Below are 16,851 nucleotides of genomic sequence, written 5' to 3'. Positions count from 1 at the left end.
TACCGAAAGGAAAGTTCTTGTTTTTCAGGGAGCAACTTGGACTTATGGATGTGACCCTTCCGGGAAGCGGTCACAGTTGATCGAGAACACTGAGCTGCCTTTCTCCCCTGTCAGAACTCATGGGATTAGGAAATGATGCCGGAAAGCTCCTTAGGATGAGGGATCTTGTGTAGTGTGTGCCACAAGAGTAGGCCTTAGTGTGCATTCGACCCATAGTCTGGGCCGTGGGGTGAGCCACCTATCTGGCCAATAGGTGTAGTGAGACTTGTCTAGCATGTAGGTGTTCCACCACTTGAATTTTAATGAAACTTGGTTGTGTTTGATTCTTGTCTGTGTGACTTGAGTCTTGTCCACGTGATGATCATTTCCTTTCCAAATTTGTGTCTAGTGGATGATTCTTCTTTAGATTGCGACTTCATTGTTACAAATGTTTCAGAGCAGAGTTGAACTGAGATGAATGAAAGAGATCAAAGGAAGCAAAGATCTTTGATGCAGAAAGAAATTCCTTCCTGGCTGAGAGGGAATGTTAAAATTTGGCAGCTCACGGATGAATTTCTCGTAGAAGAAATCATATCTTTCAGTTTTGTTTGAACCGCCTATAATAAAATTTCATTTCTGACAATTCTAATATGGCTTTCCAAAAACAGTGAGTCACATCTCAATTTGGAAGTGACTTTCCAAAAATAGAAAGTCATGTCTAAATGATCAAGGATGATCTTGACATATGGAATCCACTTTAAAATAAAATCAATCATGATTATACAAGTCAAGAACTAATATTTTTATCTTTACTAGTAATATTGTTATTATGATACTATTTTTTTTTATAAAATAGTCTAAAGTCATTCACATTTAATGGATTAATACAAACGAATTCTCATGGAGTAAGTAAATTAAATTGGGAATCTCGTACTTGGCAAATCAAACATCTCCCATAGAATAAAATAGTAACTCCACACTTAAGAGAATGTAACTCTCCCTCACTAATTCAATGTATGACAAAAATGTAACTCCTCATTAAATGTATGTGTAACTCCCTTATTCAATTCGATTTGTAACTCAAACCAAATATTCTTTCATGTATAAGTGTAACTCTGTCTCTCCATAATTCGAATTGTATCTCCTAAAGACAAGTGTGCCTCTCTCTCTATTTTTGGGATGAATTACACTTCTCCTCAAGGCAAGTGTGCCTCTCTCTCTTTTCCTGGGATGAATTACACTTCTCAAATAACTCCACCCTTATGGAATTCGATTCTCCTATTATTGGCTCAAGGCATGAATTCATTTTGTAACTCCTCTCTTTTCTCATCTACTTAAGTAAGAGCAAGTGAGAGTTGAGAGGAGCATGTTCATTGTGAAAAAGAAGAGCAAATGTCAAGTGTGTTCAAGAGAAGTGTGAAAACTAGTGAAGAGCAAGGGCAAGGGAAGAGCTGGAGCAAGTGTGAAGGACATGATCTGATCAAGAGAATGAAGAGATCTTCAAGCAAAGAGCAAGTGCACTTCAACTACAAGTTGATCAGACATTCATTCTCATTCTCTTTCTCTCTCTCTCTCTGTACTTTGCTGAACAATTGAAGAAATCTAATAGAAGAAGAATCATTTTTTTCCCCCCCTTTAGGGGTTTTGCCATGGTTATTGGACCAAAATCTCAGTGTCTCATATTTGTGCTTGACTGTCTTCATATGATCCTTAAGTTTATGTTCTATTTACAATTGTTGATCTGAAAAGTTTTGAAGAAGAAATCTACATTCTAAATAATTGCAATAGCATAGAATATTTAGTTTTTTGCGAAGTACGTTCATTTTTTGGAAAGTACATTCAACTTTCTGCAAAGTACATTAAGTTCCATTTAGTTTTCTGCAAAGTACATTCAATTTTCTGCATATAACTTTAGAGTTTCTGCATTTTTTTTTAAATTTCTGTATAGAACTTTCAAATTTAACACAAATGACCTAGTAGGTCAATGGGGCTAGAAAGGAGTAAGTCAACCTAATTATATGTTTGGTTCAGAACAATTGCATGAATCAATTGTGGGCACTGATTACTCCCATTGCATACTACTTATGACTAAAAAATGGGACGGTAGTGGGTGAAACAAACATTTTTGACATGGCCTGTATACACTGCTATATACAATCGCATTATAACTGCAACCAGGCAGAGGACTGAATCTGAGAGTGCCCAAGTAATTAAGAATACTGATAATGCACTGCAGATGGTTGAACTGAAATGAAAGTATGTACTTAGAGCATGAAGAATGTACAACCCATTTAAAACTTATAAAATTGATTCTATTCTGTTGATGGAGTGGGTGGTGCCCTATTATCCTCCAAGTGGATGGGTGCATGATGCTGTGATCATGCACTTCTTTGAGAGGAAATGTTGCTCATGAATCACTACCAGTGAAGCAGAATACTAGGATCTAGCTGATCTTATAAGCTGCTGAACAGTATTGTTCCATTTGCCACATTATAAAGGACTTCATGGGCAGTTTGTGGTGTCAACTTACTTGTTGGATCCTGATGATGGACTGGAGTATTTTGGGTCAAGTAAGCCGTACTTGTAGTTGTAATTATTAGTTCGCTAGACAGATGGAGCTATTATGCATTTGCAATGGGTATTTGCAGGTGCCATGCTCGCATAAAGTAATAGTCCATCATGACAGGTGCAATATATATTGTATAAGATGGTTGACATGTCCCCACAAGAGGGGCATTATACTATAGTGTTAACACAAAAAAATGATTTTGATTACCATACCTCTTATTCTGTATATTATGCACTTGTCCAAATTATTAAAATAAAAAAATAATTCAGGATCACTTAGAGAGGGATATTGTACAGGATTCAGTCTTGCAGTTTTCTGCAATATTGTTGCATATTATTTCCTTGGCATATGTTAATGGTGTTATGCTAGTAATAGTGACCATAATTTCAATTCCTTTTGTTATGGTCTTCTTAAATGTTCTGTTTTGATGGCTTTATTGGTTGCTTCTTTGCATGGGTTATTGCTTGTTTTCCTATCAGTAAAATGTGCTGTGCTAACTTATTTTCTATTGTTATAGGGATAAATAATGGCACTAATTTCCCAAATCTATGTTCCATATAGTCGCCATGACATGAATATCCAGTACAAGTTGCAGAGATATGGTACTGGCAAACTGACTGCTAGAAGTTACAATGGCATGGGTTTGGAGCTTAAAGAATTAAAAATTCAGCAACATCACGGGCAACTGTTCCATGGTGGAGGAAAAAGAAAGAATAGTTTATATCAGAATTATATGCATAAAGGAAAGTGCAATCTTCTGGTTGTTGCTGCAAGTCCTCCAACAGAAGATGTTGCAGTAAAGTCGGAACCACTAACAAAAGAAGACCTCGTTGCTTATCTGGCATCAGGATGCAAGCCTAGCGAGAAGTGGAGGTATGTTATTCTTATTCCCTTTGTTCATGAGAGGCCACAACGAATTTTAACTATTCAAATTATCTAAAAGGCAAGATGTAGCTTAACTTTGTTGTATTTTTCCCAAAGTAAACAGTTCAAGGATGACCATGTTTTAGATTATAGGCGCCTAAAACACATAGGTCTGATATGTGCATTAGTGAGACAGCAAAATAAACTATTTAATAAGAACTGAAATGCAAGAGAAGAATTACTTCCAAGTCCGCAGCTGTACACTCATCATGTACTCTCTCTCTCTCTCTCTATATATATATATATATATGACTGAAAATTGGTAGGTGGAGGTAGGTAAAGGGTTAGGAAAAGGTAGGTGAGGAGAAGGTGAGATTTACAATTTTCTTATAGAGTAGGAATTACAAATACAAACATGTATTTTTCACTGAACTTATCCTCTTTTCACCTAAGTAATTCTCATTATGGTCCAAAAGATTCTTAGCTAGGAGTGAGAAAACACGAGGATGCAACTGCAATCCTTTCCAATACGTTGCCCTATATTTGAAATTGAATGAGGATGCTATCCTCGAAGAGATGATCACTGTCCATGCTCATTTGGTAATAAAGTCATTATTAGAAAAGCAAAGATAGGGGAGTTATATAAGAGTAAATTTATTATTCATTATTGAAGTAGTTATTCAAACAATATGAGACTTTAGTGCATCCCTTTATTTATGATTTAGGTAGTTGCTCCACCTAATCATCCCTAAACTCTAATAATAACACTTATCAATAAACTAATAGGTCACTTAGCACATGTGACCTTTATTATTAGCCACACTATTATATTAGAATTTAGGACTCCTAATAGATATTATTGAGTGTTACTTATCCTAACACCCCACTTTTAACACAGGATACTACTTTTTAGAAAACAATATTTTTGAAAATAACTAGATTCAACAACTAAAACATGATTACAAAACTGATATAAGATTTTTGTTTGGTATTAGCAATGCAATGTGGCTTCAATTCTGGGACTTTCTTGTTGCTCTGGAATAAACTTCTCCTTTAAAGGAGACTTCCATCTGATTCTACTAGACAGTCTCTCACTCCCAGACCACCATAACCTTCTTTCTTTGAATGTAGAGTCTAATTGGATTCCCCTCACTAATCATTTAAGTGGGCATCCTTCCCAATTACACTTTGTCTGGAAGTTGAGTTGCTGATCAAAACAAAAAGTCATCATCATCAGATTCATCAACATTTTCGTTTTTTTGAATTTTATACCATGTTGTAACTCCCTTTATTTTTACTGTAGCCTTGAGTACATCGACACATTCAGATTTTAGAATATGAGGTACAATGGCATATTTTTCCACAGCAGTAACACTTTTTGGCATTTGCCTTTGCTGCTGCTGCTTCCAGTTTTACCATCCTTAGTACTGTTGCATTTATTGAAAAGGGCTTTTTCTCCAACCTTCTCTTCATCTACCCACTTTTCTTCAGCTTTGAGGGTTGAGATCATGGATTCTAAAGATTGTGAGTGGATTTAAGTGGCCTTCATTATGCTTCTTAGTTCTGTTTCCTTCATTGAAAAGGGTTTTATTTCCAACCTCTATTTCACCCACTCACTTTTCTTCAGCCATGAGGGTTGATATTATGGCTTGTAAAGATTGTGAGGGATTTTGATTTATTCTGAGCTTGATGTCGCTATAATTTGTAGTTAGAGTGTTTAAAAAGACTGCATTGTTATTCTTCCTCATCTTGATGCCACTTTCAACCAAGTGCTGCATAAGTGCTTATAAGGTATTTATGTTGCTGGACATGGTTTCCCCACGAGCCATTTTTAATCTGTGAATTTGTCTTTTCAGTATAAATTTGCATTTTGGGCATTTGAGCTAAATAACTTATTTAACTCTCTCCAATTTTTTTGTAGCTTTTAGCCAGCACTATATGGTGGCTTTCAAGATATTTATGTAGTTGGAGTTGTTGGACATGGTTTCTTCATAATCCACTTTTAATCTCCAAAATTGTCTTCTCAATGGAAATTTACATTTTGGGCTTGTTACCCACCTAAATGGGTAACCACAGGAGAAGAGTTTTCTCTTATTCGTCCATCTTGCCAGCAAGCAGCCCTATGATGATCTACAAATAGTTATGTCTCAGAATTCTCCGTGCATGCCCTGATCAGTGCTTTCTATCATCTAGCTTACATATTGAAGGAAGGTGGGTCATCTATTATAAGGTACACTAACCATTTCTGTTATCATGTGCTTTCATTTAGTGTTAAGGGCATTTTAGTATGAATCACAGGTTTAGTTTGATGATTGACCGTTCTTAATTGTATCCTTGTTCGCACACTTCATCTTGGTGGTTATCCATTGCTCCTAGCCTAGTGTAACCTTCCTTGAGGCCTTCTCTTTCCACTCTCTAGGAGGGCCATGAATAGGAGGCATTGATTGATGTAACATGTCAAAGGTAATCCATACTCATCATCTTCCATTTGTACCTTGTATTTGTTGTTCCCTGAGATGTTCCTGGCGGCTAAGGAACTATGCCAAGGCATTTGCAAACCAACTTTTGACCACAAGCTAACCCTTCGGCCAGAGGGGGCTCCCTCAACTATTGATAGCCACTAACTACTTAGTGTCACGAAGCAATTGTCTGCAACTTTAAGCACATAAGGCCATATTTAGAGTGGAATAAATAGATAATAAACGAAGTTGAGCACATAGATGGAAGGAGACTGGAATTTAAAATTTGTAAATCTTTGAGATCGGAGGCCTGTCCATTGGGTATGGAGTCTCAAAGAGAAGAGCACGAATCTTATAATGTAATGTCCCCAATTTTGGATTACCTTGTGATGTGGTTAGGAGGGATTTCCAGAGCTTGTGTTAGCGCTGTTGTAGGAGCGGGATTACTCCATTGGTGGGCTTGGAGAGTTTTAGAGGAGTTTTATGGGTTCGACTAGGATCTCTTACCATATTTCATCATTAGGATCAGTTTTGCATGGTTCGCTCTTGGTTCCGTTGCATTCTGGCAATTCCCGTAAAACAGGGTTATTAACAGACATATTTTAATTATTTATGTTTAGGGTGCTATTTGGGGTTGATTATTTGGAGGAACACCTTAGTGTAATAGCTCATTGGAATCAGGGTGAAAAAATCTATGGGGCAGGATGACGAAAAGGGGCTTTGGTGGAATACGAAAGACCACAAATACATCACCTACAAGAGAAACTACCAAGTTAGACTCCAAAGCATGATTTTGGCCAGCTGTGGGTCTAAATCAAGGTGATACCAAGAAGAAAATTCCAGGATCATGTTGAAATTCTGATGTTCTATGCTATAACAATCACTTATTACAAAACTTTTTTATGCTGTAATATTGGATAAGCAATTGTAGATAGAACATAAATCAAATGCACAATAGAAGACAACCAAGAACAAAATGAGACAAAGAATTTAGGTCTAATGACCAGGGAAAACCCACAAGGGGAAAAACCCAACCAGATTCTTCTTCTATTAGAAATCACTTGTTCAGCAGAGATACAAAGTACAATGAGAGATCAAGAGAATGAGTAAGTCCACCCAAATTTGAATAAGTTGTAGCATGAAAGTCATTGGTAGCAGCAACAGATACACACACAGAATCAATCTCACCTTCAACTGAATCAACACTGAACACTAAAGCACTGAATCAACCTTGGCTCACCAAGTTTTGCTCTTACTCTCGAAGTCTCTCTCTCACAATCTTCTTCAACTCTCTCTCTAACAATCTTCTTCAACTCTCTCCAACTCTCTCTCAAGTACAAATTCTTCTTTCACAATGCACAAGTAGTGAGGGGAGAAAGAATGAGGCACATATATATAGGAGGAGCAACGAATCCATGCCAAGAGGGAGAGTGACGTATGCCCATTTAAGAAATGTAACTCATGCCATTACGAAGGTGTGCATGCCTTTGTAATTTATGCCATTAAGAAGGAGAGTGTAACATATGCATTAAAGAGTGTGTAAGAGGAATCTTTCATGACATGCTTTAATGAGAGTGTAAGAGAGTGTAAGAGGAATCTTTTGTGACGAGCTTTTCTTGAGTGTAGGAGCATTAATGAGAGTGTAAGAGGAATATGCCATGCCAATAATGAGAGTGTAAGAGAACATTATTGAGAGACATGATTGAGTGGCTTGATTTTTTTTAATAATAATATAATAGTATCATAATAATAATAATAATAATAATAATGATATTCATGATTAAGTCGAAATTGAACTATTAGTATTGATTGATGATCAAAATGGATTTCCATCAACAATACTTGATTACTGATTGATGCAAGGTGATTTACTATTTTTGGAAAGTCATACTTGAGACTTTCTATTTTTAAACTTTTTATTTTTTAGAAATTCATCCATGAGCTGCCAAATTTTCAACAGATTAGAGTCAAAGGGGAAAGTTGAAGGGGTTAATTGAAAAATGACTCAGAGTCAGTTGCTACAAGAAGAATTCACTGAAGTCCTTCAAAAATTTGAGGAATATAATGGAAAATTCACAAAGATGATACAACAAATTGGAGCATGGACGACAAAGAAAAAAGGAAGTTGCAGATCTGTAGATGATGAAGATAAAAAGAGCGTAACTACTGAACAAAATCCTATTGTCAACGCTGTGAGTGCAGGAGAAACAATGATTAAATGTGAGGACTATGTTCAAACCTCTCGGGACAACTTGAAAGAAGTCATACCTGTTGACGATGAAGCGAACCCAAATTCACTCCAGCAGGTTGGTACAAGGGTTTAGGATGAAGAAGAATCAGGTAATGATGCATATTTCCTATCATCATTTAATGAGATTGTTGAGGAAAATCACAAGGCTACAACAATTGATGATGATTCCTAAGAGTTGTGCAAAGATAATAACACACAGGTAGTCAACTGTGTGAATTCAGATCCATTAGATGATTTATTTTATGAAGAAGATGTTGCTCATACATTTACTTATGCCCATAATTTGGAAAACCAATTGAAGGTAAGCGCCGACCAGATTATGGCAACCTAAAGGCATTATGATGATACACAAGCATTGGTGGCAGATTATTGTTGGAGAAGTGCAGTGACACATGACAGTTTGGGAGGAGAGCCTTCACTTGCAAATTTTTAGACTCTTAGAAAGGCATTGGTAGAGATGAAATCTAACTACCTACACCTCCTTTCAGACAGAGATCACCTACTAATGCTTGTTGAGATATATCATGATGCACTGGTAGGGAAAGAGGAGGAAGTTGCCAGGTTTAGACATGAGCTACCAGATGGTCCTTCAAGAATCAGAATTGCAAGCTGAGTAGCTTTGTATGGAGTTGAGTTGTGTACATTCTTCTATGGTGACCATCAAACAAGAGGGTGTTAGGGCACTTATGATTTGATTGAGGAGCCCTCTGTGATATTCGAACATGAGGACAACTAGATGAACAAGTGCGAGTGGAGAGGTATGTCCCAAAGGTTTTTGACTACGCATCCATGGGTTGTGGAGACAGGTCTATTTTAGATGAGGATACACCCATCAGGGATCCAACTTCAGTTGACATGAGTGGAGTGGATACTAGAAGCCTAAGTTGGCATTGGGATCCAGGTGGGGCTTTCCATCATATACCGGAGGTGCTGGATGACTACAATAGTGATAGGTTGGTTAACCTAGTGACCGAGTGCACACATTCCTTCACACTTCCATCAGAGTTCTAGTCAAAACAGTGGTGAGTTGGTATGATAGGGGAGTTTGCCAGCTTCGGTAGATGTCTTGGCGCATCGTCTGTGTATGGGGTTACAGGGTGGTCATCATGCCTTGACAAGAGTTATTAAGATGGGATGGCAATGGTATGCCGCCAGGAAGGGTGTTCTATGGAGACAATATTCTTCTATTGATGTACCAGGCACAAGGGCCAACAAGGATGAACACAATAATGACACACCCATTGGCATGTGGGGAGCTATGTTGCTGAGATTTTTTAGGGCAGGTTAGGAGGGGTGATTCGCATCACATTGGATTCATTAGTGGGGTGATAGATACATTGATATATGCAGAATACAAGACGATACAGGGTGGTATATCAACAAGCAGTGGTATCCAGTGTTGTATAGAGATATGCCGCGGTGTGCATGGGTATGCAAAGGAGCATAGAGATGCATGGTTGTATACAGTGGTGTACAGTGCTACACAACGGGATCTTGGAGCATTAGTTCCAAGGAGACTGACTAATTAGGACGTCAGGCATACCATTGGGTCTGGCTTACCCAGGATTGATGAGTGTACGAATGAGCGTTATGGAACATTGAATTTCTCAAAAATTGATCTTTGATTGGAACATCACCTAATTAGAGTCGGAGAGCAGGATACTCGCACGACTACCCTTGGTTATCCGTATGACTTCCTGATCATGCCCTTGGGATTGGCCCACACATCTATCACTTTCCAATCTTGCATACTATTGTAGAGGCTTATGTTGTTGTTCTTTGATTCTCTCATCACATATAGCAGGACACATGGGGGTCACTTGAGATAGTTGGATGAGACACAATGCATCGTGGGTAGGAGAGCGATTTCCTGTTTGAGGCATATGGTTGGTACACGAGTTGATAGATACATGATTAGGGATGGTGTGACCTATTGCAGAGGCTGTTGAAGAAGTAACTAGGTTTGGTCTTCATTTGTTGTACTGGGTCATGACTTGATGATGTACTTGTCTACGAAAAATGTGATTATTGATGTACTTCTCAAAAAGAAAAAGAAAATAAATTATTTGTAAAAGAAAAATATTATTATTGTAAATGGGTTTCTTGCCCATCTTGTTGTGGTCCTAGGTCAAAGCACCCATTGAGTGCTCTAGGGGTCTTGTTGACAAGTCAAAGGGTCAAGGTCATGATGTACTAGCCCTTGGAGGGCTCATGTAACAAGAAAGAAAAATTATTAATGTATTTTGTGAAGTCTAGAAGCCTCCTAGTGGTAAGTCAGCCAACCAGCATCAAGTTGGCCTAGAGAGGCTAATTCGCTCACCTAAGAAGCCTATAAAAGGAGGAGCCTCTTCTCATTTGTGAGATACACTCAAGCAATTTATCTTCTCTGATCCAACGAAAAGGAAGAGAGGCAATCTGATCCAACAAAGGCATAAGAGGAGCAAAATTTTTGTGGAGAAAAGGAAGAAGGTAGATTTGTGTCTCTTTGGCTCACACGTGCGAGTTCCTTGGAGGAACTAGGGTTTCTGCAAGAAATATTTTGCAGAGTTTTTGATTGGGTTTCTAGCTGGCTTACCACTTGGGTTTTGGCTTGGTCTTGGTCTTGGAAGTCTTCATTGGATAGATTCTATAAGAAGAGAGAATTTTTGGGTTTTCCCCTCTTGGGGTTTTGCCCTGGCTTGGAGCCTATTTCTAGTGTCTTTGTTTGCATTGTGACCTTCTTTATTGGCATTGTCTTGATGACAATAAACACAACATACTAATAATGATGATGGACTAATCTATGTCACAAGAAATGTCAATGTAATAAGAGAAAACAAATAAAGAAACCTTAATTATGTTTGTCTTAGTTTTCTCAACAGAGGCAACATATGTTCCACCCCTAAGTACACACTTGGGGAGATGATCAGGAAGGAGCTGCATGACACACCTTCGATCGGACACTCTGAGGCATTGTACGAGAATGAGGCACAATGGATGGTAGAGCTCTTTTATAGGAGGGCGTGTTGGCTCCAGGACGTATTTGGGTACACCATCAAGAGACGGGATACCAAAGTCTGTTGTGTGATCTAGCAGGAGTAGGGTAGTTTATCATGCATCAGATTGATTCCTGATACATGGTATCCATCGATTGGTTGCATGCAGGGATCAAAGGTGAGGCACGAGTGGGCTTCGACAGTTAGCAGTACTTCACTGCAACACTCAATTATGACCAGAGTGGCACAAAGGAAACATGGTAGTTTCTTTTTCAGATTAGCATGGGACCCTGGCATTATAGGGCTTGACAACTCAACTACCATTATGGATGAGATGGTCTTTACAACGGAGTATCACTCAAATCTTCCATTAGAATTCAGTGTTGTAGAGAATGTTTCATTTCTCAATGATTCGTTGATGTTATGGGGTGCCTCACTAGTATGGTAGTATGATCAGCAGGAGGAGGTCGTGGTTAGCTTAGGCGAACAAGGATACTTTTTTTTATGGGTTGGACTATACCTTAAGGAGTTCACTCTTGAGGTACACGAGATTGGTTTCCTAGTAGGGCAGTCTCTCGAGGAGTTGATCAAGGTTTTCCATTATCGAGATGCTCTACTTATTGGTGGTGTGCAAAGGACCTCTATTGCATATACCTTATTGGACAGAGAGTGATGCGAGGGATGCTTCACATTGATTAGGATGGTTTGGGACCCCATATCGAGGGATTCAATCATGATGGGGCAGTACAACGACATGGAGCAGCTTAGCGGTATAATTGGGACCTTGGTGTTAGTTTCAGTTTGGATCAACTAGTGGAGCGACAACTTGTGATGGCGTTGCTCGAGGAAAAGCAGTTTTGGGGAGGGAGGATTGTAATGTCCCCAATTTTGGATTACCTTGTGATGTGGTTAGGAGGGATTTTTAGAGCTTGTGTTAGCCCAGTCATAGGAGCGGGATTACTCCATTGGTGGGCCCGGAGGGTTTTAGAGTTTTATGGGTCCCACTGGGATTGCTTACCATATTTCATCATCAAGATCAGTTCCGCACGGCTTGCTCTTGGTTCTGTTGCATTTCGACTATTCCCGTAAAACGAGGTTATTAACAGGGATATTTTAATCAATGTTTTTAAAACCGGAACCGGTGATCGAACAGGTCCACCTAATGAACCGGTTTACCGACCGGAACCGGTCGAACCGGGATTGGTTAGGTCTAAACGAACCGGTTTTAGAAAAATACATTAAATAATTAATTTTTAATGAAACAAAACTATTTTTAAGATTTAAAACCATGATTCCAAGCCAATAGAGACAAAATATGCAAAGTTTGCTCATTTATATACCATGTAAAGGTGAATATATCAAAATGGCACCGAGTGCAATACATATCATCGACAAAATAGTAAAATACATAAGCAATGACTCAAATAAACAATTTGTTTGGTTTGCAATTTTATTGCCATAAAAAAGCCCTTTATCTTGCATTGAATCACCACGATGAAAAGATATGGTTGTTCATTAATAATGAAAAATGGCTCACCTGCCTCCACCATGTTTGGCTGTCTGAGATCATCAAAGATAGACCCTACAATGCTTTCTCTGTGCTTCATGAGATGGTCTTTGACACTAATTGGAATTGGAGTAATTGAGTATGCAAATTAGACATTTCTCTATTAAACTCTCAATATCCATGTCAGGGATTGGATCTCCACAAACAAACCAGTAATACGAATGCCATCTATGCCTTTCAAATTTGTACACATCATGTAAACTAAACCTCAAATCCACCTTTATATATGGACAAGTGGGTCAACACATTTTTCTTTCAAGCTCTTCATGGTCTCAAGTTAAACTGCTTCTAGTTATATGGACAGGTCGGCTTAGATTTAAAACTCTATTTTAAATCAATTTAATCTAAAGTCTATATGTCTTCTCAAACATTCCCGCATCTTGTCTTAGGTCAGCCCTTAAACACGAAAGAAGGCTGGGAATATATATATATATATATATATATATATATACCATAACCACAAAAATGTTCCAAAATCATGCCCCCTCTGTAATTCTGCTACTAGGAACATGACTGAGCATACGATATCTATACAAGGGTTGATTATTCCTTTTCCTTCAATATTGAGCTTACCTTTTACTGTAACCAAAGTGTGAGCAATAAGAGATGAGGTGTTCCCTTAGACAGGCTCAAAGTATTCTTTGTTACGTGCTTAAAGGTGACTGCGACCATTGTTTCTAGTCTTTTGGCTGCTAGGCCCAGGGATGATCCAGGCATGAAATCAGGTTCAACCAGTATTCTTTCTAAACTAGAGAACACATTCTGCTGGAGCGCTCTTTCTGTTGATACATTTTGCTACTTGACTGTTGTTACATGTTTACTGGAGATTATTTCTAGTCTTTTGGCTGCTTGGCCGAAGGATGATCTAGGGATGAAATCAGGTTCAAGCAAAATTCATTTATAATCTGAAAAGAAACATTGTACTGGAGTGTTCTTTTTGTTGATACATTTCCTACTTGAATTTTGTTACATGATTCTTGGAGATATACTTCACTACTGGAAACAATGTTAAATTTGCAGGTTGTCTGAGATGTTGAAATAGGACTAGACACAGTGCACTTACAACCTTTAAATTGTGAATTCTCCAAACTTACCATCCTCAATCGGTTGGAATTCAATGTGCCCTACAGGTTGCCAATACCATAGTGGAACAATGGACATGAAATCAGTACACTGTCTATGTTTTGTACAGTCCAACATGCCTTAAAAAAACTTGTAATGAAGAATCCCCTGCTACCGAGTAACGTAACCATAATGCAAATTTCAACCATAGAGTGACACAATTTTAGTTTCCATAGCAAACTTTCTTCACACCACATGCCTTCACCTTGGTCAAGGATCTTCTTGTTAGTAAAATCTGTACTAGGTAGAATGACTGATAGCTGTGCTACATCTCAGAATGCCATGTATTAAGTTACAATAAAAGAAGTGTCAAAATCCTCATCCTCTTGGCCGTCATGCTCTTCATTACATGAGGGAACGATAACACCTAAAAGGTTTTCATCTTCAGGGTTCTTCTACAAAATATACCCTCTCCAAATCATCAAAAGAATCATTACTAAATTCAGAAACTTGGAAGGGAATATGACTTACCAAACCCTTGCCTCCATGCAAGTGTATCTTATCATCACAATGTGCTTCATTTGAGACATGATGACATGCACACTATTTAATAGAAACATGGGGTGCTACAACAAGCCCTTCGTCACACTTTTCTTCCTTGGATCTGAAATCTCATGCATATATGGTTCAAGTGATGAGAGAGAATGTTGGTCATCCTCATACAATTCATTTCCAAGATTCCAATCATGTTAGAGATAGGATCCCCATAAACAAACCAACAATACAAATGGTGGATGCTGACATGGCAGGTAACCGGCCGGTTTAGGACTGAACAGGCTGGTTTGACTACAAACCGGTCGGCTTCGTCCTAAACCAGCCAGTTAGGACCGGTTAGGGCCAAAACTTCGCCACGTTGCCTTCTTGACCGGGTTTTTCGGCCGGTTCCAACTGCTGGCCTTGCTGACCGGCCAGTTAGACCGGTAACCGGTTAGTTAGGCCGGTTTTAAAAACACTGATTTTAATATCTACACTTAAGGTGCTATTTGGGGCTAATTACTAGGAGGAACACCTTAGTGTAATATCTTGTTGGAATCGGGGCGAAAAATCTACAAGGCAAGATGATGAAACGGGGCTTTGAGTGGCTGGTGTGATCATGGAGGCAAATTTAGAAATTTTCGGGGTTAAAAGTGGCTTTAATTAGTGAATAAAGTCACGTTATTAAATAAAGGAAGGAAAAATGCTTTTATTAGTTAATTGGAGGGAAAAGGTAAAAAGGGTGGCAAAAGAGTCAAGTGAGTTATAAAAAAGGGGAAATTAAAGGGTCTCTCCTCATTCTTCTATTTGCCCATTTGAGAAAAAGAAATTTAGAGAGCCGTTGAGGAAGAGTAGGGTTTTTGGAAACCTTGATTGCTGGTTGCTAGTTTTGGTGTTGAAACCATACACCCTCACTATTTTGAGAGCGAGATCACTCAGTTTTTGCCATTGTGCTTCAAAGGAGAAAATATGGCAGAGCTGAAGTAAGACTTCAAGGTGTTATTAGTTGATTTTAAGCTCTGATCTCGTGTATTTCTTAAATCTTCTTTTAGGCCGAGAGCAAGGGGATGAGTTGTTTATTTTTCTTTGGCATTTCAAAATTAGGTCTATGTCTAAAACATGATCACAAACACACTAAAATGCCACAACACCAAGCACTTTGCATAGCAGAAAATGTACAACAATGAATCAATGAAGTACACAAAATTTTTGCCAACCCAAAACTTGTTTGTATTACAACTTTAATACAACAAACATAGAGTTCCCATACCAGGGATCATGGCTCTTACAATTAGCCTTAATACAAGGAAAACTAGGGCTTGATGTCAACAACACATGACCATCAATCTGCCCTTGAACAAGAACAACTTGACTTGCTGAAGAAGCACTTACACCAGCCCTTTCAGTCCACTTGCCTTGAACACCTGGCAGGTCCTTTGCCACCTCTACTTGTAGAGAGTACTGCTGCTCCAATGCCTCTGCCTCTGCTGCTCACAAGGAAGTCTGCACCTTCAGATTCTCTTGCACGATCAATTCAACAATCTGCCTTCTATCAGTCCACTTGCTGCTCCAAGATGACTGAACATAAGATCTTCTCAAACTTCCTCCTAAACTTCCTCCTAACATTGCTTGATCACTTCGACTAGCACTGTACATAGGCTTCAAATATGTCTGCCCTCTAACAATGACAAGGCTCCTCCAATATCACTGTACTGAGCATTGTCCTTTGGGTTGAGTTCCCTAGAGGAGGGCTGAGTTTCTTCTACATTTAGCTGGTCAAGTTCTATTGGGAAAGGGGGCCATGTTATTTGTGGGTTTGCCGGCTGAGGGAGAGAGTTTTCTCACTGTAAAAAGGAGGCCGAGTATGTTGTCTTAAGAAGGGATGAGTCACATCAATCTTCAAGGCCGAGTTTACCGGATTTCAAAGGGCTGAGCTCTATTCTCTTTGCAGAGACCGAGCTGCTACCATTCAGATGTGGGGATCCCATTGTGAGTGCATACATGTGTGCTGGAGATATCAGTCAAGGTTAGAAAGGAGTATGTCTGGAGGTTGGATATGATTTCCTCCATATTCTCTGTGGCACGTGAGAACAATTTGCAAAGGCGACTTCTGCCATTAGTTCCATAGTTCATGGGTCCGTTCTGGGCATATTTGCTAAACCAATGCCTTTGTTTTGGGTGTCACTCATCATCAACAAAGGACTGATATTCTGGGTCTGTATTGCTGAAGTTCACTCTAGGTTCCTAATAATTTCTGAACATTGTGTCATTCATTGATAGGTTGAATGTAAGGCTGTCTAATCTCAGATTTGTGGCTGTTATAATCATGTTTATGTGGACTGATATATTTCTGGGTATATTAATGGTACCATACCTTTGATTTAGAATGTTTATTTGGCACTATATATGCTATTTCTAATGAGAAATGTGAAGAAAGCACCTACAACAAATTGCATACCAACTGTTTGTTAAAATACTGCAGTGACCCAAATAAACTCAGAAATTTCGTGGGATTTTCAATTTATTCCTGAAAGGGAATCTTAAATATAAGTGGAAGGTAGAAGAAAATGAGAAAAAAATTTAATCTCAGT

General features: G+C 38.6%; 1 protein-coding gene across 2 annotated transcripts in view; it reads left to right on the top strand.

Moving 5' to 3' along the window:
- GSH1 (glutamate-cysteine ligase) overlaps positions 1–16,851 on the top strand; it is a 406,219-nt gene that overhangs the window by 68,287 nt on the left and 321,081 nt on the right. The window contains exon 2 of one of the 2 annotated variants that reach the window (XM_089385200.1): positions 3,110–3,421. In XM_089385200.1, the coding sequence (XP_089241326.1) occupies positions 3,120–3,421 (302 nt within the window). In that variant the 5' untranslated portion in view covers positions 3,110–3,119. Of the gene's footprint in view, positions 1–3,065; positions 3,422–16,851 lie in introns of both variants that reach the window. The other variant, XM_089385199.1, reaches the window with a different exon arrangement.

Source organism: Pinus tabuliformis, chromosome Q (assembly GCF_031772625.1).
Source record: "Pinus tabuliformis cultivar Carrire ecotype Pingquan chromosome Q, CPIR1, whole genome shotgun sequence".
NCBI classification, from domain to species: Eukaryota; Viridiplantae; Streptophyta; class Pinopsida; order Pinales; family Pinaceae; genus Pinus; species Pinus tabuliformis.
Note: the sequence above shows the minus strand (reverse complement) of the source record. Positions and strands in the feature narration are given on the sequence as shown.